Source organism: Salvelinus fontinalis, unplaced genomic scaffold (genome assembly GCF_029448725.1).
Source record: "Salvelinus fontinalis isolate EN_2023a unplaced genomic scaffold, ASM2944872v1 scaffold_0228, whole genome shotgun sequence".
Taxonomy (NCBI): Eukaryota; Metazoa; Chordata; class Actinopteri; order Salmoniformes; family Salmonidae; genus Salvelinus; species Salvelinus fontinalis.
The window spans coordinates 47,889-70,000 of NW_026600437.1; the positions used below are offsets into that span (position 1 = coordinate 47,889).

Sequence of the window (22,112 nt, forward strand, 5' to 3'; positions counted from 1 at the left end):
CTGACCTCTCCTGTTTGATGTGTGTCACATCCAATACAATGATGGTTGTCACAACAGATCTGGACTTTACAAAGTGCCATCTCATTAGTGATGTGTGGGACATCTGCTTACAGTATTCTGCTAGGGGAATGTCCACACTCAAGGACTATCAGTGTCAACTCCAAACACCACATCCCTATGCACTTCCCTAACAAGCTTACATGATATGGACAGTTAGGACGAGCTGTTACTCTGGCTGCATCCCAAATGACACCCTATTCCCTGTGTAGGGGGCTCTGGTCATAAGTAGTGCACTATATGGGGAATATGGGTGCCTTTTGGGACACATCCCTTGTGTTGATTGCTATAACCTGATGACACCTCTCCTCCTCTTGCCTAGCCAGGCCTGATATGGAGCCTCTGTAATTATGTCTAGTTTAAATGTCACATGCACAAGTACAGTGAAAATGTCTTTCTTCCAAACCTATAGCCCAACAATGCATTAATCAATAACAATGTATAACTAGAAGAAAAAAAAGAAAGAAAATTAGGAAATATGAAATGCAGAATAATCATCACAGTAATTGTCAATGTACGTCAGATTCCTTTTGGATGACATTTTTCAGACACACACACAGGCATGACGTCCCAGGGACAACACACAGGCATGATTTCCCTTGAGCAACACAGTATTCTCAGGACAATACCCATAACAGACACCATATCAGGGCTTGTCAGGGCTGCCATCACAGACATTTAGAAGAAAAAAACAGTCATCTTTACCATGATGGTGTTATACCACGTTTGGAGCAAATTTCCTGTCGCAGGCATCATTTGATGCTCATGGGGTGAGGGAAAATAGTTAGACTATATGTCCTAATCTGGACCCTATATCCTATATATAGATAGAGAGTGGTATAATATCAATGGTCAACTGTACCATTCCTTTGTCCTGTTGCAGTAGAATAAATGTAGGTTTCCTTCATTGAGACCTCTGGCAGCATGCCTGCTTTGTTTACTACACAGGGGAGGGGATTGTATTTGCTTGTAAGCAGAAAGAGCATGTGGAGAATAACCATCAGTATCATTACTCATGGACAAGCAGAAACACATAGCACAGCCCCGCAGAGGTTAGCTAAGTAAACACACACTTCCATACACAGACTTAGACACACACACACACATGCACATACACACACGCGCGTGCCCGCACACACACTCACACACTACAGGCCTGTGGTTTTAATGTCGGACTTGGAAAGCCCCTCCGGCTGCTAAATAATTGTCTGTTTGGCATTTCTGATTTTGTATTGTTTTATTTCTCTTGCTGAAACATATTCCATATTCACTAAATGGTGTTTGTAGTTGTGCTCCAATGTTGCATAATGTTGCTTGATTTACACTGGCATTGTACACACAGCGGTGACGTCATGATTTGACACATTTGACACATTTACATACATTTGGATTATTGTGTTCATTGTCCCTGCAAATAAAGGTAATCAAGTACATTTTTTGTGACTATCCTCAATTCTCAGATACACAATGTCAATATTTTATCAAAATATCTCTCTCTCCTGATTGGTCCAGTGTCACCTTTGACCCTTGTTTCTCTCTCTTGATTGCTTCACTGCCACCTTTGACCGTCTATCTCCTGATTGGTGCAGATCTTCCAGAGCCACAGGAAGTACTTCAGTGTGGGGTCCAACGATGCCAGCCAGCTGGTGGCTAATGCAGCGGGGAACATCGAGAATCTCCTGACCAACCGTTCTCGTGCTCTCAAGGTGAGTACCAGTTCATATCAGCCCACACACACACACACACACACACACACACACACACACACACACACACACACACACACACACACACACACACACAGACACACACACACACACACAGACACACACACACACACACACACACACACACACACACACACACACACACACACACACACACACACACACACACACACACACACACCTTAACACACACCTTAACACTAAGAAAGGAGGGTATGAAACTCATCTCCTGGAGGGCTGCAGTGTGTCTGCAGGTTTTTGTTTCTCACTTGATTCATCGCATCATTTCACAAATCGGCTTCATTTCACACATTGGATAAATTGGTCCCTTTCAAAATGAAAGACTGACCAACAGCAGTAGCCCATAATTGAGTACATTCTCAGTATGTTTCAACTGGATTAAATGTGTGTGGAAATCCTTATAGCTCTGAGACTTCAATAGACCGTGTTAGAAAAGGCAAATTGATGATATCGGAAATTATGACCAACAATGTGAGCTATTTGTTGTTGAATTTGGTTAGTGATAGGGTTAGGGTGAAAGGGGGTCAAATCCCATTTGTGGTTAACAAATATCATACTGCCATCTTTTCCTTTATGACTAGACAATGTCAGACTAAAAGTTCTCCTCGCTGTGTCCTTATGCCCTCTGTATAATACCTATCCCAATCCAGATAACTTTCTCCTACCACCACTTGCGTAAAGTCAATTAAAGTCCCCAGGCATTGTGTGTCTCGATCAATCAGGATCGATTTGGCTTGGGCCAGAATCCAATTAAGTCTGTGGGTTGCCGTGGTAGCGGGTGTTAATTACCCTGTCAGTCATCAGCTCCTTTAATTTTCTTACATCACAATAATTGCAGTCAGGTTTTAACGAGATAGTTGGTTTCTTTGTTTCTCATTGTGATAAAAATACAATGCTGACACACACTGTTAGACACACACACACACTGCTGATAGATTAGGTAGATAGATGGAGATAGATAGAGGTGTAATACAACATTTGTTCTGAGCTCTGATAAACACCATCTGTCAGGTTTCACCTGCACGCGTCACAGAGGGTGTTCAGTTCTGAATGTTTAACTCTTCACTGGACATGTGGATTGAGGGAGGGAAGGAGAGAGAAGGGGGAGAGTGGTGCGTGGAAGAAGAGAGGAATGGAGAAAGAGAGGGATGGAGGATGGGAGAGATGGTTGGAGAGGGGGATGGAGGGAGAGAGAAGGCAGAGAGTGGTGCGTGGAAGAAGAAGAGAGGAATGGAGAAAGAGAGGGATGGAGGATGGGAGAGATGGTTGGAGAGGGGGATGGAGGGAGAGAGAGGGGGATGGCTGAAGGTACTTAGACGAGAAGACATTATTAATAAACACATGCAGCTGATTTTATTTGTTTAACCTCTATTTAAGCAAGAGAGTCGGTTAAGAACAAATTCTTATTTATAATGATGTTCCTGGCAAGTGGCGAGGGGCAGGTTGGGCGATGAACAACAGCCAGTGGAGTGTTAGCATGGAGCCTTAATGAGCAGACTGACCTGCCAGTGGCCCTCAGGGTAATGAGGCGAAACTGAATCTGCTTATAGTGATCGACAGAGAGATAGACCTGACTGTAGACAGAGAGATAGACCTGACTGTAGACAGAGAGATAGACCTGACTGTAGATAGAGAGACCTGACTGTAGATAGAGAGACCTGACTGTAGATAGAGACCTGACTGTAGATAGAGACCTGCCTGTAGATAGAGAGACCTGCCTGTAGATAGAGAGACCTGACTGTAGATGGAGAGACCTGACTGTAGATAGAGAGACCTGACTGTAGATAGAGTGATAGACCTGACTGTAGACAGATAGACCTGACTGTAGATCGATAGAGAGACCTGACTGTAGATCGATAGAGAGACCTGACTGTAGATAGATAGACCTGCCTGTAGATAGAGAGACCTGACTGTAGATCGATATGTAGACCTGACTGTTTTAGAGATATACACTGTAGATTTGCCAATAGTTAGACTACATTAAGGGGGATTTGGGATGCCTGGTCCACAGTGTGAGCTGGCCGTGGGAGAAAGAGAGGGCATTGAGCGTGTGTGATAATTACTCACAGAAAGAGAGGGCGTTGAGCGTGTGTGATAATTACTCACAGAAAGAGAGGGATGACCGAGTGTGTGCGCCTGCATGTGTTCCTGTGTGTGTGTGTGCCATGACAGTAGTGTTCCAGACCATTCTATCATCCATTAGGCCCCTGAGTGAGACAACAACACAGACCCTATTACACTATTCAACCAGGACCACTCTCCTCTCACAACACCAGGCTCCTATTACACTATTCAACCAGGACCACTCTCCTCTCACAGCACCAGGTCCTATTACACTATTCAACCAGGACCACTCTCCTCTCACAACACCAGGTCCTATTACACTATTCAACCAGGACCACTCTCCTCTCACAACACCAGGCTCCTATTACACTATTCAACCAGGACCACTCTCCTCTCACAGCACCAGGTCCTATTACACTATTCAACCAGGACCACTCTCCTCTCACAACACCAGGTCCTATTACACTATTCAACCAGGACCACTCTCCTCTCACAACACCAGGTCCTATTACACTATTCAACCAGGACCACTCTCCTCTCACAACACCAGGTCCTATTACACTATTCAACCAGGACCACTCTCCTCTCACAACACCAGGCTCCTATTACACTATTCAACCAGGACCACTCTCCTCTCACAACACCAGGTCCTATTACACTATTCAACCAGGACCACTCTCCTCTCACAACACCAGGTCCTATTACACTATTCAACCAGGACCACTCTCCTCTCACAACACCAGGTCCTATTACACTATTCAACCAGGACCACTCTCCTCTCACAACACCAGGTCCTATTACACTATTCAACCAGGACAACTCTCCTCTCACAACACCAGGTCCTATTACACTATTCAACCAGGACCACTCTCCTCTCACAGCACCAGGTCCTATTACACTATTCAACCAGGACCACTCTCCTCTCACAACACCAGGTCCTATTACACTATTCAACCAGGACCACTCTCCTCTCACAACACCAGGCTCCTATTACACTATTCAACCAGGACCACTCTCCTCTCACAACATCAGGTCCTATTACACTATTCAACCAGGACCACTCTCCTCTCACAACACCAGGTCCTATTACACTATTCAACCAGGACAACTCTCCTCTCACAACACCAGGTCCTATTACACTATTCAACCAGGACCACTCTCCTCTCACAACACCAGGTCCTATTACACTATTCAACCAGGACCACTCTCCTCTCACAACACCAGGTCCTATTACACTATTCAACCAGGACCACTCTCCTCTCACAACACCAGGCTCCTATTACACTATTCAACCAGGACCACTCTCCTCTCACAACACCAGGTCCTACTACACTATTCAACCAGGACCACTCTCCTCTCACAACACCAGGTCCTATTACACTATTCAACCAGGACCACTCTCCTCTCACAACACCAGGCTCCTATTACACTATTCAACCAGGACCACTCTCCTCTCACAACACCAGGCTCCTATTACACAATTCAACCAGGACCACTCTCCTCTCACAACACCAGGCTCCTATTACACTATTCAACCAGGACCACTCTCCTCTCACAACACCAGGCTCCTATTAGGGCCCATTCAACAGCTCTCTCTCTCTCTTTCTCTCTCTCTCTCTCTCTCTCTCTCTCTCTCTCTCTCTCGCTCTCTCTCTCTCTCTCTCTCTCTCTCTCTCTCTCTCTCTCTCTCTCTCTCTCTCTCTCTCTCTCTCTCTCTCTCTCTCTCTTTCTCTTTCTCTTTCTCTTTCTCTTTCTCTCTCTCTAGCTCTCTCTAGCTCTTTCACTATACCAGTCTCTCTCCCTCCTCTACCTTCAAATACTCTTATATGAACACGCTAGCTCTCTCAAGCTTCAATTCAAGAGCAGAAAGACTAGTAACAAAGACTTCCAGCAACACAATGGCCTGCTACACACTATACCACAGAACATAGGAAAGAAAACAGGATGTCCGTGTTACTTGTCAAGTAGAAACAGTATCATCTAATACATTTAGGTTTGTTTCTTTTGAGAGGTCGTGTTTTGCAATGCTGCCATGGTAACAATGCTAGCTAGTCATATTAGATGTAATAGTGTGCAATGTGGCAAGGTACAACTGATTTAATTTAAAACAATGTCCTCTGATAACAGATAACCACATTTTGGGAAAAATGTAGATTCTATTCTTATCACTTAACTTATTCAGAAAGGTGCAACTTTTGAGTGTTCAGATAGAAATGCATCAAGTAGAACAGACATTGTACTCTGCCATGTAGAATCAGAAATATTGTCATCTCTACTCGTTATATTATCGGCAACTTTCTCGAAGGAAGACCCCACTGAAATATCCTCTTAGTCCGATATGCACAGTAGCACATTTCTTCTCTGTCACACTAGGCTGCAGGTGGCCGAACAGTTAGAGCGTTGGGACAGTAACCGCAAGGTTGCTTGTTCACATCCCCGAGCCGGCAAGGTGGAAAGATCTGTTGTTCTGCCCTTGAGCAAAGGAAATTAACCCCCACAACACCTGCTCCCCAGGCACTGATGATGTAGATGTGGATTAAGGCAGCCCCCACACCTGATTCAGAGGGGTTGGGTTAAATGTGGAAGACACATTTCAGTTGATTGCATTCAGTTGTGCAACTGACTAGGTCCCCACTAGCCCTATAGATCAACCTGTTCTGTACATCTCTGCACCCCCAATGTATTCTGTTCCTTTCCCAGATGTCTGAGAAACTGATAGAGGCATTTCCCTTTTGTTACTATGGTAGCCGTCTCTAGTGGCTAGGCGCGAGGGGCGAATGTGATAGTCGAGCCGGCACAATTCAATTAAAATGTTGGCTCCTGTCATTAACTTAATAAGCAGCCATCTTGGGTTTGGAGCAGGTTGATGTGATGCCTGTCTGTTCTTTCAGTCTGATTCAGTGGCAACTCTTGATGCGCATGCTCTGTTGTGGTGTCATAGAGATGACAGGGTCTGTTGTGGTGTCATAGAGATGACAGGGTCTGTTGTGGTGTCATAGAGATGACAGGGTCTGTTGTGGTGCGATACAGAGGATGGTGGAGATGACAGGGTCTGTTGTGGTGCGATACAGAGGATGGTGGAGATGACAGGGTCTGTTGTGGAGTCATAGAGATGACAGGGTCTGTTGTGGTGCGATACAGAGGATGGTGGAGATGACAGGGTCTGTTGTGGTGCGATACAGAGGATGGTGGAGATGACAGGGTCTGTTGTGGTGCGATACAGAGGATGGTGGAGATGACAGGGTCTGTTGTGGTGCGATACAGAGGATGGTGGAGATGACAGGGTCTGTTGTGGAGTCATAGAGAGGAGGGTGGAGATGACAGGGTCTGTTGTGGTGCGATACAGAGGATGGTGGAGATGACAGGGTCTGTTGTGGAGTCATAGAGAGGAGGGTGGAGATGACAGGGTCTGTTGTGGTGCGATACAGAGGATGGTGGAGATGACAGGGTCTGTTGTGGAGTCATAGAGAGGATGGTGGAGATGACAGGGTCTGTTGTGGAGTCATAGAGAGGATGGTGGAGATGACAGGGTCTGTTGTGGAGTCATAGAGAGGATGGTGGAGATGACAGGGTCTGTTGTGGAGTCATAGAGAGGATGGTGGAGATGACAGGGTCTGTTGTGGTGTCATAGAGAGGATGGTGGAGATGACAGGGTCTGTTGTGGTGTGATACAGAGGATGGTGGAGATAGGGAGGATGGTGGAGATGACAAGAGGGTGGAGATAGAGAGGATGGTGGAGATGACAGGGTCTGTTGTGGTGCGATACAGAGGATGGTGGAGATGACAGGGTCTGTTGTGGTGTGATACAGAGGATGGTGGAGATGACAGGGTCTGTTGTGGTGTGATACAGAGGATGGTGGAGATGACAGGGTCTGTTGTGGTGTCATAGAGAGGATGGTGGAGATGACAGGGTCTGTTGTGGTGTCATAGAGAGGATGGTGGAGATGACAGGGTCTGTTGTGGAGTCATAGAGAGGATGGTGGAGATGACAGGGTCTGTTGTGGTGCGATACAGAGGATGGTGGAGATGACAGGGTCTGTTGTGGTGCGATACAGAGGATGGTGGAGATGACAGGGTCTGTTGTGGTGTCATAGAGAGGATGGTGGAGATGACAGGGTCTGTTGTGGTGTCATAGAGAGGATGGTGGAGATGACAGGGTCTGTTGTGGTGCGATACAGAGGATGGTGGAGATGACAGGGTCTGTTGTGGAGTCATACAGAGGATGGTGGAGATGACAGGGTCTGTTGTGGTGTGATACAGAGGATGGTGGAGATGACAGGGTCTGTTGTGGTGTCATAGAGAGGATGGTGGAGATGACAGGGTCTGTTGTGGTGTGATACAGAGGATGGTGGAGATGACAGGGTCTGTTGTGGTGTGATACAGAGGATGGTGGAGATGACAGGGTCTGTTGTGGTGTGATACAGAGGATGGTGGAGATGACAGGGTCTGTTGTGGTGTGATACAGAGGATGGTGGAGATGACAGGGTCTGTTGTGGTGTGATACAGAAGATGGTGGAGATGACAGGAGGGTGGAGGTAGAGAGGAGGGTGGAGATGACAGGGTCTGTTGTGGTGTCATAGAGAGGATGGTGGAGATGACAGGGTCTGTTGTGGTGCGATACAGAGGGTGGTGGAGATGACAGGGTCTGTTGTGGAGTCATACAGAGGATGGTGGAGATGACAGGGTCTGTTGTGGTGTGATACAGAGGATGGTGGAGATGACAGGGTCTGTTGTGGTGTCATAGAGAGGATGGCGGAGATGACAGGGTCTGTTGTGGTGTCATACAGAGGATGGTGGAGATGACAGGGTCTGTTGTGGTGTGATACAGAGGATGGTGGAGATGACAGGGTCTGTTGTGGTGTCATAGAGAGGATGGTGGAGATGACAGGGTCTGTTGTGGTGCGATACAGAGGATGGTGGAGATGACAGGGTCTGTTGTGGTGTCATAGAGATGACAGGGTCTGTTGTGGTGTCATAGAGAGGATGGTGGAGATGACAGGGTCTGTTGTGGTGCGATACAGAGGATGGTGGAGATGACAGGGTCTGTTGTGGTGTGATACAGAGGATGGTGGAGATAGGGAGGATGGTGGAGATGACAAGAGGGTGGAGATAGAGAGGATGGTGGAGATGACAGGAGGGTGGAGGTAGAGAGGAGGGTGGAGATGACAGGAGGGTGGAGGTAGAGAGGAGGGTGGAGATGACAGGGTCTGTTGTGGTGCGATAGAGAGGATGGTGGAGATGACAGGGTCTGTTGTGGTGCGATAGAGAGGATGGTGGAGATGACAGGGTCTGTTGTGGTGTGATACAGAGGACGGTGGAGATGACAGGATGGTGGAGATGACAGGAGGGTGGAGGTGGAGAGGAGGGGGGAGATGACAGGAGGGTGGAGGTAGAGAGGATGTTGGAGATGACAGGGTCTGTTGTGGTGCGATACAGAGGATGGTGGAGGTAGAGAGGAGGGTGGAGATGACAGGAGGGTGGAGGTAGAGAGGATGTTGCATGGAGCAACTGTTTTAGACCCCCACACACACACACAAACATGCACACCCAAATTCACACGCATACACACTCACACTTTTAAAAACACATACTATTACACTTAGACACCTTTAGATGCACACACACACACACATGCCCTGCTTCCCCTGCTCTCACAGAGGGAGACTGAGAGATCACTGATCCTTAATTAGGGCTATATAATGAGGAGGACAGGGTATGGTGAAGAGAGGCGGAATATTCTCACTTCCTCTCTTTCTATCTCTCCTTCTTTGCTCTCTCCCTTTTTCAGTTTCCGCTTCTTTCCTTTTTCGCGCTCTCTCTCTCTCTCGCTCTCTCTAGCTCTCTCTAACTCTCTCTTTCTGGCCTGCTTGTTTGGCAGACATTGGCAGGGTATCTGATGGTGTGCCAGATGCCGCTGTGACTGTGCAGGCACCCTGAGGGCATGAGCACCAGCTGTACGTGTGCAGGGCTCACCTAATGGCTCTTTGCCTCTTTCTGTCTTCCTCCTCACTTTCTCTCTCTCTCACTCTCTGTCATGCCCACATTTTTTTCCCATAATGCAGGGCCTTCTTTTCCTTGTTCCCGCATCCCCCCTTCCCTGTCTCTATCTCTCTCTGGTCGTGTCTGCACTTGTGACTTCTGCTGTCAGAATACGAAGATCGCATTGAAAAGACGGGTCTAGACGCACTAAAGTGGCTATGTGGCGTGATTGTGTTCTGATCTGTCTGACCACTTCAGGAGGTGGTCAGGGAAGCATTGTGTACGGGTTTCCTTCTCAGTCTGGATGCAATCAGGCCACCGAAAGCACATACAGTGGACGATGTCATCAGCACTCATCCCACAAGTCTCCAGAAAACTGGCATTTTGGGACCTATAAGCACCTTTTAATTATAACGTTGGTGGAAATACATTCCTACCGTGTGAGGAACGTGTTTACTGGCCACATAAATGCTAGCCGTCTAGCTAATATTTAGAAAAATAATGCTAACCCATTTGCAATCCCTTTAGCGATGCTTGCTAGCTTGCTGGCTAGCTACAGGTGTTAGCAGGCTAGTTAGCTACAGTTAGTTAGCTACTGCCATCAGTTGTTGTTGTGTTATTATCATATTTTGCCTATTTCAATGTTTATAGAATGCATAGTGGCATTTGAGTAAAGCGTTGGAAAAGGGAATCCGGACACACTGTGGACATGGTAGGTGTATGTAGGTGTACACCGTAAATGTACACCTTAAATGTAAGTGTACAGTAGATGCATGAATTTCATGATCAGAACTCTATGATAAAAAACTAAAGCTGCATGAACTGTCAAGTCTAGACATGTCTTCTCTCTCTTTCTCTCTTTCTTCTTGTCTCTCATCTCTTTCTGCCTTGAGCTTGCAGTGCATCCAAACTTACATACAAATTTGCCGTGTCAAGTCACTGATCCCTTAACTTAGCTATTAGCTCTTAACTTAGCTCTTAAACCCAACGACTTCTGTATCAGCTTACATTCCTAGACTGTCCCTCATAGTTAGGACTATATCTGGGTTTGCCCTTAGCTAAAGTCCAAGTGCCCAAAGAGTCTGGTCATTGACCAAACTAACATTCTAATAACGTTACGAGAATGTTACCTGGGCATTATTCTAGTCTAATGTAATGACATAAATCAGTCTGTCATCAAAGCAGTAAAACATTCTCCTAAATCAATATTCAACAAATCCCCCTAAACTGACTTAGGTTGTTTATATCTCTCGGAGACCTTCTTTGTTATGACAGTGGGTCGGCCATGTTTCTTAGTGTCATTAGATTTGTGCTTCTGTAAGCAGCTCTCCCAAATAGAAGTTGTAGACACACACATATACACAAACTCCTTGTTTCCACTCTGATCTTTCTTTCCCTCGATCCTTCTCCCTCTCCTCTCTTTCTGTTCTCTCTTATTCTCCAACTTCACTCTTTCTAATTCTTCTCTTTCCCCTGTCAGTTTTTCTCTTTCCCCCTGTCAGTTCTTCTCTTTCCCCCTGTCAGTTCTTCTCTTTCCCCCTGTCAGCTCTTCTCTTTCCCCCTGTCAGTTCGTCTCTTTCCCCCTGTCAGCTCTTCTCTTTCCCCCTGTCAGCTCTTCTCTTTCCCCCTGTCAGCTCTTCTCTTTCCCCCTGTCAGTTTTTCTCTTTCCCCCTGTCAGCTCTTCTCTTTCCCCCTTTCAGTTCTTCTCTTTCCCCCTGTCAGCTCTTCTCTTTCCCCCTGTCAGCTCTTCTCTTTCCCCCTGTCAGCTCTTCTCTTTCCCCCTGTCAGTTCTTCTCTTTCCTCCTGTCAGCTCTTCTCTTTCCTTCTGTCAGCTCTTCTCTTTCCCCCTTTCAGTTCTTCTCTTTCGCCCTGTCAGCTCTTCTCTTTCCCCCTGTCAGTTCTTCTCTTTCCCCCTGTCAGCTCTTCTCTTTCCCCCTGTCAGCTCTTCTCTTTCCCCCTGTCAGTTCTTCTCTTTCCCCCTGTCAGTTCTTCTCTTTCCCCCTGTCAGTTCTTCTCTTTCCCCCTTTCAGTTCTTCTCTTTCACCTGTCAGTTCTTCTCTTTCCCCCTTTCAGTTCTTCTCTTTCACCTGTCAGCTCTTCTCTTTCCCCCTGTCAGCTCTTCTCTTTCCCCCTGTCAGCTCTTCTCTTTCCCCCTGTCAGCTCCTCTCTTTCCCCCTGTCAGTTCTTCTCTTTCCCCCTGTCAGCTCTTCTATTTCCCCTGTCAGCTCTTCTCTTTCCCCCTGTCAGCTCTTCTCTTTCCCGCTGTCAGCTCTTCTCTTTCCTCCTGTCAGCTCTTCTCTTTCCCCTGTCAGCTTTTCTCTTTCCCCCTGTCAGCTCTTCTCTTTCCCCCTGTCAGTTCTTCTCTTTCCTCCTGTCAGCTCTTCTCTTTCCCCCTGTCAGCTCTTCTCTTTCACCCTGTCAGCTCTTCTCTTTCCCCCTTTCAGTTCTTCTCTTTCCCCCTGTCAGTTCTTCTCTTTCCCCCTGTCAGCTCTTCTCTTTCCCCCTGTCAGTTCTTCTCACATGCTGACTAGACTGGGCACGTGCGTGCGTCCACGTTTTAGTCCATCCACACCAGACGCGATCAGGTCGCGCAGGTTGAAAAATCAAAACGAACTCTGAACCACCTATATTAATTTGGGGACAGGTCAAAATGCATGAAACATTCATGTCCATTTAGCTAGCTCGCTTGCTGTTGCCCAGCTAATTTGTCCCGGGATGTAAACATTGGGTTGTTATTTTACCTGAAATGCACAAGGTCCTCTCCTCCGACAATTAATCCACAGATAACCACAGATAACTTCTTCTTCTTCTTTGGACTTTATATGGGAGTTGGCAACCAACTTTAAGGTGCATTACCACCACCAACTGGACTGGAGTGTGGACCTCAGTTCAACTTTCAATCACCCACATGGGTATAGGCTCCTGGGAGAGGCTGGGACTTGCAGCGTGTCAAGCGTAAAAAATAGAGCCAAGTTCTATTTTAGCGCTTGGCTACTTATTTTTTTGCAACGCTTGCGCATGTAATACTAGCAGTGTGGTCAGCATGTTAGCCCTCATATCTTTCTTTCCATCACTCTCTTCTTGCTCTCTCCTTGCCCTCCCTTTATTTTTCTTCTTCTGTCTCTCTCTATTTATATTGTCTCCATATCCTGTGGCGTTTCTCCGTGATTTGTGACTGCAGGGCAGTGGGAAATGGATGCTAAACACTCATTGTTGAAAAGAAGGAAATATTTCACTTCATAAATAGGCTTCTGAGAAACTCTGGTCTCTCTTTCTCTTCCCCTCCCTTCCTCTCCTCTCTTTTTCTGGTCTCTCTCTCTGTTCCTATGACAGAGCCTCCCCCGCTTTAGTATGCTCAGATTACCTCTGTCATTACTCCGGAGCACAAATGGAAGAGCCCACACATTCTCAATAACACACTCTCACTACAGGGCTTTATAGGGCTGTCCCTGGTTAATATCACTGACTGAAGGTGCTTGGTGCTTGGTGCTTAATGTGTGCTTGGTGCTTAGTGTGTGTGTGTGTGTGTGTGCGTGCGTGCGTGCGTGGTCTTCTACATGGGTATTTACTGGATAGATCTGACCTCTCATTGACTGCTATCGCTCCAGACGCCTGCTGTCTTTGATACCCTGGCCACCTTTGTCTGTCTCTCTCTCTGTCTCTTCATTCATTATTTATTCCCCTTTTTACACCACTCTTAGACTGGCCCTGTAGTCAACCATTCCAAGAGGAATAGTCCAAGCCGTCAGAGCTGCGTAGAGATGTGATGTGATGTTCGCAGGTGCCAGACTTCCATCCATGAAATAATGCAGTTATTACAACGACCATGGGTGCACAATTCCAGATAGTGGTTCTGCTGATTTTCTGCAGCCGAACGTCCATTAACAATACTAACTAGTATTTTACATTGTTTTAGATGATAATATGCATTGGCACTCAGCTTGGGGGGATTGTATTGACCTGGCAATCTAAGTAACGTAATACAGAAATCCCCAGAAAAATCTGTCAGTTTAATTTTACGCTAGAGATATCTGTTTTTTGCATGGGTTGTGTCTCAATCCACAACATCCTCCTATGTCGCCCTTCCTCATCAGCGGTGCAAAGTGACAGAGCTACAGTGCATTTTGTAGACCATGAAACATTCCAGAAAACGGTCTTCTCACGAAAACGTCTGGAGCATCCGAAAAGGACTCGTTTGTAGTCGGTAACGCTGATGTGCCAACTTTTGTCTGTAGCGTCCAAACCGTTTTGGGCTACAAACTGATATGGCCCCACTGTAGAAAGGGGAGACTCTCACGAACAAGATGGTGTTCACCACAAGTGTCACGAGACTCGTCTAAACGTAACTCATACAAATTAATGGAGGTATGGAGGTAGTTTTGTGCCAACAAAAATAAGGGGATAAATATATATATATATTTCCTGAGCTTTCTTATATCTCCTTGATATAGGACAGACACTTCAAATCCTTATTCCTTAAAATGTATGTTTTGCCATTTATGAATGTGTTATTCAATGTCTTTCTATGGGCTATAGTAGTAGAGGCCAAATTAAATATCTTATCTTTTATTTTTTTGAAAAGCTAAAGGGGATCCTATGGAGCAAAGCATTCTGGGACATGCCGAATATTCCAGAATGTTCCAAAGTTAGAGGAAGAGAAAAAGAGCTGGAGCAAGAGAAGGTTATTCCATCTCAATGCATTGAAGGATCATCTTCTGGGACATTGAATCCACCCGTGGGTGGATACTTGTTGACAAAAGCGTAACAACTTTGGGGAACTACAGACAGACAGACCAGATTGACCCTGAGTGGTGCACACCATAATTAAGACCAGGAGAGAAAGAGATATAGGAGAGCAATCGATGAATGGGTAAATGGATAGAGAGAGAGAGAGGGAGAGTGCCAGACAAAGTGACAATAGAGCAAGAGAGATTAGCCTAAGAGGGAGGGAACAAAAGAGCAGGAAAGAGGAGGAAGGGCAGAAAGAAGGAATATGAAGACAGAGTAGCCATCCTGCATTTGAATATTGATTGGGTGTGAGTTGATTTTAGCCTGTGGGATTACATACAGCTCTTTGGCTCCATGTCTAAAAGCTTATGGGCTCCGCACCAGATCCAAAGCCACAGTTTGTGTGATTTGTCTCTCTGTGTGCAGTGTTTGACTCTCCAGGTCGGTGGACTAAGAAACAAAAGTTACCTAATTTGAAGTTAGTCCATCAGTGACAGGAAGGAACATAGGTCCTTGTAAAGCCTTATTTGCGGCTAGGATGGAGTGTGAAGTTTAACACAGTGTGGAGATGGCAACGCTGATTGTTTTTGAGCTCTTGTTACCGTTGCTGCCACACGGGAACCCAGGCGTCGCCATGGAGCTCGGCGCCACGAATGCTACCAGAATTGCCGGTTGGCATGACGCTCGTTTGCTAAGCAACGCCGGCTTCATAAACAGATGCTGCGTTGGTTCCCAGTGTGCTATACTTAGCTTCCCCAGCTACCTCTCCAATGCCACAACAACCTACCAACAAACTTCCATCTAAGTACTTCCTATTTAACATTGAATGTGTTTGTGATGTATTTACACTGGAAGGAAATACAGGTGCAGCTTTCACTCCTTGATGTTTTGGCCATCTTGGCATTCATCACAATAAGTCTTGGCATTCTAAGCACTAGTTCTGAAATCTGAACAATCAAGCTGTCTCCATCGACTAAGCTAAGGTTAATGGTAACAATAGACAGCCATGAAACGAGGCGTTGTAATGTAATCTTGTGTTGGTTAATTACTGTTATAGCTGTCGCTTTCCTCATCCTCGGATGAGGTGAGGAGAGAAGGATCTTCGGACCAAAATGCGGAGTCAGGGAAATATGCCATCTTTATTATATAACACGACGTAGACTAAACAAAACAAAACACTTTCAACACTTACAAAATAACAAAACGACGTCGACGCAACCTGAACATAAACTTACATAGACAAACGTAAACTCACGAACAGGAACGGACATCGAAACATACGAACAGCCAAACAGTCCCGTTTGTGAATATATATCGAACAACACGAAACATCACAGGAGACAATCACCCACAAACAAACAGTGAGAATGCCCTACCTAAATATGACTCTTGATTAGAGGAAAATGCAAACCACCTGCCTCTAATCAAGAGCCATACCAGGCAAACCGAAACCAACATAGAAACAGATAACATAGACTGCCCACCCAAAACACATGCCCTGACCATAAACACATAAAAACTAACATAAATAGGTCAGGACTGTTACAGTACCCCCCCCCCCAAGGTGCGAACGCCGGGCGCACCAGCACAAAGTCCAGGGGAGGGTCCGGGTGGGCAGTTGACCACGGTGGTGGCTCAGGCTCCGGGCGCGGTTCCCACCCCACCATAATCCATCCTAACTTCCTCCCACAAAGAATGTCCACCCTCTTTTTTCCCCCACACAATTCTCTTAATAATATATTTAATAAGGATAACACCGGGACAGAGAGATAAATCAAGATAGAGGGATAGATAAGACTATAGAGATAGATGAAGATAGAGAGGGAGATTAGGATAGAGGGGCAACTCCGGACTGAAAGGCAGCTCCGGACAGAGAGACAGCTCTGGACTGATGGGCAGTTCTGGGTATCCAGCCTTTTCAGGCTGAAGGGCAGCTCATGGCTGACTGACGACTCTCGATGCTCATGGCTGGCTGACGGCTCTCGACGCTCATGGCAGGCTGACAGCTCTCGACGCTCATGGCAGGCTGACGGCTCTCGACGCTCATGGCAGGCTGACGGCTCTCGACGCTCATGGCAGGCTGACGGCTCTCGACGCTCATGGCAGGCTGACGGCTCTCGACGCTCATGGCAGGCTGACGGCTCTCGACGCTCATGGCAGGCTGACGGCTCTCGACGCTCATGGCAGGCTGACGGCTCACGACGCTCATGGCGCTCTGACGGCTCTCGACGCTCATGGCGCTCTGACGGCTCTGGCTGCTCATGGCGCTCTGACGGCTCTGGCTGCTCATGGCTCTCTGACGGCTCTGGCTGCTCATGGCTCACTGGCGGCTCTGGCTGCTCATGGCTCGCTGGCGGCTCTGGCAGATCCTGTCTGGTTGGCGGCTCTGGCAGATCCTGTCTGGTTGGCGGCTCTGACAGATCCTGTCTGGTTGGCGGCTCTGGCAGATCCTGTCTGGTTGGCGGCTCTGGCAGATCCTGTCTGGTTGGCGGCTCTGGCAGATCCTGTCTGGCTGACGGCTCTAGCGGCTCCTGTCTGGCTGATGGCTCTAGCGGCTCCTGTCTGGCTGACGGCTCTGTAGGCTCATGGCAGACGGGCGGCTTTGCAGGCTCATGGCAGACGGGCGGCTTTGCAGGCTCCTGGCAGACGGATGGCTCAGATGGCGCTGGGGAGACGGATGGCTCAGATGGCGCTGGGGAGACGGATGGCTCAGATGGCGCTGGGGAGACGGATGGCTCAGATGGCGCTGGAGAGACGGATGGCTCAGATGGCGCTGGGGAGACGGATGGCTCAGATGGCGCTGGGGAGACGGATGGCTCTGGCCGGATATGGCGCACTGTAGACCTGGTGCGTGGTGCCGGAACTGGAGGCACCGTGCTAATGACAAGCACCTTCCTACTAGTGCGGGGAGCAGGGACAGGGCACACTGTATTCTCAAAGCCTACTCTATCCCTGATGCGTGGTACCGGCACTGGTGACGCCGGGCTGAGGACAAGCACATCAGGATTAGTAGGGGGAGAAGATACAGTGGGTTCAGGGCTCTGGAGACGCACTGGTAGCTTAGTGCGTGGGGCCGGAACTGGAGGCACCGGGCTAGATACACGCACTACAGGGAGAGTGCGTGGAGGAGGAACAGGGCTCAGGATATGCACTGGTAGCCTAGTGCATAGTGTAGACACTGTAGGTACTAGGCTGGGGCGGGGAGGTGGTGCCGGAAATACCGGACCGTGGAGGCGTACTGGCACTCTTGAGCATTGAGCTTGCCCAACCTTACCTGGTTGAATACTCCCGGTTGCCCGACCAGTGCGGGGAGGTGGAATAACCCGCACCGGCCTATGTAGGCGAACCGGGGAAACCATGCTTAATGCAGGTGCCATGTATGCCGGCCCGAGGAGACGCACTGGAGACCAGACGCGTTGAGCCGGCCTCATGACACCTGGCTCAATACCCAATCTAGCCCTCCCAGTGCGGGGAGGTGGAATAACCCGCACTGGGCTATGCACTCGTACAGGAGACACCGTGCGCTCTACTGCGTAACACGGCGCCTGCCCGTACTCCCGCTCTCCACGGTAAGCCTGGGAAGTGGGCGCAGGTCTCCTACCTGCCCTTGGCCCACTACCCTTTAGCCCCCCCCCAAGAAATTTTTGGGAGTTACTCACGGGCTTTTTCGGCTTCCGTGCCAGACGCGTTCCCTCATAGCTCCGGTTCCTCTCTCCGGTAGCCTCCGCTCTCCTCAGTGCCTCCAGCTGTTCCCATGGGAGGCGATCTCTACCAGCTAGGATTTCCTCCCATGTGTAGACACCCTTTCCATCCAGAACATCGTCCCATGTCCATTGCTCCTTCTTCTGTCCCTTACTCCGTTTATTTTTCCCATACCGCTTGGTCACATTTTGTTGGTGGGTGATTCTGTAATAGCTGTCGCTTTCCTCATCCTCGGATGAGGTGAGGAGAGAAGGATCTTCGGACCAAAATGCGGAGTCAGGGAAATATGCCATCTTTATTATATAACACGACGTAGACTAAACAAAACAAAACACTTTCAACACTTACAAAATAACAAAACGACGTCGACGCAACCTGAACATAAACTTACATAGACAAACGTAAACTCACGAACAGGAACGGACATCGAAACATACGAACAGCCAAACAGTCCCGTTTGTGAATATATATCGAACAACACGAAACATCACAGGAGACAATCACCCACAAACAAACAGTGAGAATGCCCTACCTAAATATGACTCTTGATTAGAGGAAAATGCAAACCACCTGCCTCTAATCAAGAGCCATACCAGGCAAACCGAAACCAACATAGAAACAGATAACATAGACTGCCCACCCAAAACACATGCCCTGACCATAAACACATAAAAACTAACATAAATAGGTCAGGACTGTTACAATTACAATGGAGTCACTCAGTGTCTGGGACTCAGTCATTATTCCTGCCTGGTCTATCATAGGAGGAGGAGGTGACAACTGTGGGTCATTAAACACTGGAGTTTAACCCTCATAATCACATGCTACACACTCAGTCTTGACATTATGCATAGATGTACGCACATATGCGCATGCACACACACACAATATGGTGTGTGTGTTCGTGTTTACTTATACAAAACAAGGAGCATTTGTAGCCCAGACCAAGCTCTAATAAATTGCATTAGTATCACAAACACATCTGTCTGAAAAATGCATTTATTCATCCCCTGATTGATGTTGTATGCAGAATTTGAAATCAGGGTTATTATCACAGGGGAAATGATATTGATGGCATTTGGGAGAGTATTACTGGTTCACTTCAGAGTAACTTCCTCATTGAATAAGCACCCTGCTGATTGATCTGAACAGAGGGTGTAATTCATATTGGCTAGCTAGCAAGTGGCCTACAGTGGATGATATATTGCATCTTACAGCATGGTTAAAATGCATGCTGGGCAAAGGAAATTAGGAATGCTGTTATGTTGTTACTATGGCAGCTCAAAGTGTGCAATTATGGGATGGATCGGAGCGAGACAGAGAGATCAGACAAATTGTACTCTAGCCAGACACTCACAGAATTATACACACACACTCTTGCTTCTACTCTTCCCTCTGTGACTTTCTCTCTCTTCCGCCATCTCTCATCTAAATCTAACTTAGCTAGCACACGCACACACTCACACACAAAAGCCAGAGCCCCGTAGCTCAGTGTAAGATATTAGTGTGTTAAAGTGCTGGGGGCCTGAGGGACCCTTCATCTGGAGTTACTTTATGCTGGGCTTTGGCATGTTGACAGGTGGCACAACCCCACTGAGCCGCACAGAGACAAAATGGCTCCTCTCCAGATCCACTAATAGCTCTTGCCCTGCTCCACTCCCTCTCACCCCATGCCTGCATGACGAGCCAGGGCAGGTGTAAACACTATGAGGTCACCATGCCTTGAGCCAACATGGCCACTTACCTGCTCATTATATACTTATTTCCAGGCAACTGGGATGCATATTTAGCGGTGACCTTAGTCCAACGGCGTGGTCTAATTTTGCCGTGTAGGGGCCTTACCGTGAGGTAATAGTAGATGGTTGGATGAAACGTAGTAACCACGGCAATGTCTCAATTTCTTCATTTGAAATGCTTCTTAATGTTACATGTTAGGCTTATACCGTATATACCGTATACTGGGGTACTTGGGGTGGCAGGTAGCCTAGTGGTTAGAGCGTTGGACCAGAAACCGAACGTTTGCTGGATCGAATCCCTAAGCTGACAAGGTAAAAATCTGTCTTTCTGCCCCTGAACAAAGCAGTTAACCCACTGTTCCCCGATAGGCTGTCATTGTAAATAAGAATTAGCTCTTAACTGACTTGCCTAGTTTTAAAAAATAAAGCAGCTTGCGTTCTTCATTTCACCTGTCACATTATTTAACATTATGAAGCTTACCGTAGTTCCCCAGAACAGCACAACAGGAGAAAACAGGAGCTGGTCAGTCCATAGCAGCACATCAGGAGCTGGTCAGTCCATAGCAGCACAACAGGAGCTGGTCAGTCCATAGCATTACATCAGGAGCTGGTCAGTCCATAACAGCACATCAGGAGCTGGTCAGTCCATAGCAGCACAACAGGAGCTGGTCAGTCCATAGCAGCACATCAGGAGCTGGTCAGTCCATAGCAGCACATCAGGAGCTGGTCAGTCCATAGCAGCACAACAGGAGCTGGTCAGTCCATAGCAGCACAACAGGAGCTGGTCAGTCCATAGCAGCACATCAGGAGCTGGTCAGTCCATAGCAGCACATCAGGAGCTGGTCAGTCCATAGCAGCACAACAGGAGCTGGTCAGTCCATAGCAGCACATCAGGAGCTGGTCAGTCCATAGCAGCACAACAGGAGAAAACAGGAGCTGGTCAGTCCATAGCAGCACATCAGGAGCTGGTCAGTCCATAGCAGCACAACAGGAGCTGGTCAGTCCATAGCAGCACATCAGGAGCTGGTCAGTCCATAGCAGCACAACAGGAGCTGGTCAGTCCATAGCAGCACATCAGGAGCTGGTCAGTCCATAACAGCACATCAGGAGCTGGTCAGTCCATAGCAGCACATCAGGAGCTGGTCAGTCCATAGCAGCACAACAGGAGCTGGTCAGTCCATAGAAGCACAACAGGAGCTGGTCAGTCCATAGCAGCACATCAGGAGCTGGTCAGTCCATAGCAGCACAACAGGAGCTGGTCAGTCCATAGCAGCACAACAGGAGCTGGTCAGTCCATAACAGCACATCAGGAGCTGGTCAGTCCATAGCAGCACAACAGGAGCTGGTCAGTCCATAGCAGCACATCAGGAGCTGGTCAGTCCATAGCAGCACATCAGGAGCTGGTCAGTCCATTGCTGCACAACAGGAGCTGGTCAATCCATAACAGCACATCAGGAGCTGGTCAGTCCATAGCATTACATCAGGAGCTGGTCAGTCCATAGCAGCACCACAGGAGCTGGTCAGTCCATAACAGCACATCAGGAGCTGGTCAGTCCATAGCAGCACATCAGGAGCTGGTCAGTCCATAGCATTACATCAGGAGCTGGTCAGTCCATAACAGCACCACAGGAGCTGGTCAGTCCATAGCATTACATCAGGAGCTGGTCAGTCCATAACAGCACATCAGGAGCTGGTCAGTCCATAGCAGCACAACAGGAGCTGGTCAGTCCATAGCAGCACAACAGGAGCTGGTCAGTTCAGTGTCTGTTGTGCAGCGCATATGAGGTTTTATATTTATTTATTTTATTTCACCTTTATTTAACCAGGTAAGCCAGTTGAGAACAAGTTCTCATTTACAACTGCGACCTGGCCAAGATAAAGCAAAACAGTGCGACACAAACAACAGCACAGAGTTACACATGGAATAAACAAGCGTACAGTCAATAACACAATAGAATAAAACGAAAGTCTATATACAGTGTGTGCAAATGGTGTGAGGAGGTTAGGCAATACATAGGCCATAGTAGCAAAGTAATTACAACTTAGAACATTAACACTGGAGTGATAGATGAGCCGATGATGATGAGCAGATGATGAT

General features: G+C 47.6%; 1 protein-coding gene across 1 annotated transcript in view; it reads left to right on the plus strand.

Moving 5' to 3' along the window:
- Nucleotides 1-22,112, plus strand: part of LOC129844773 (voltage-dependent calcium channel subunit alpha-2/delta-1-like) — a 127,500-nt gene that overhangs the window by 37,124 nt on the left and 68,264 nt on the right. The window contains exon 3 of the mRNA XM_055912878.1: nucleotides 1,647-1,763. Within this exon, the coding sequence (XP_055768853.1) occupies nucleotides 1,647-1,763 (117 nt within the window). The remainder of the gene's footprint in view (nucleotides 1-1,646; nucleotides 1,764-22,112) is intronic.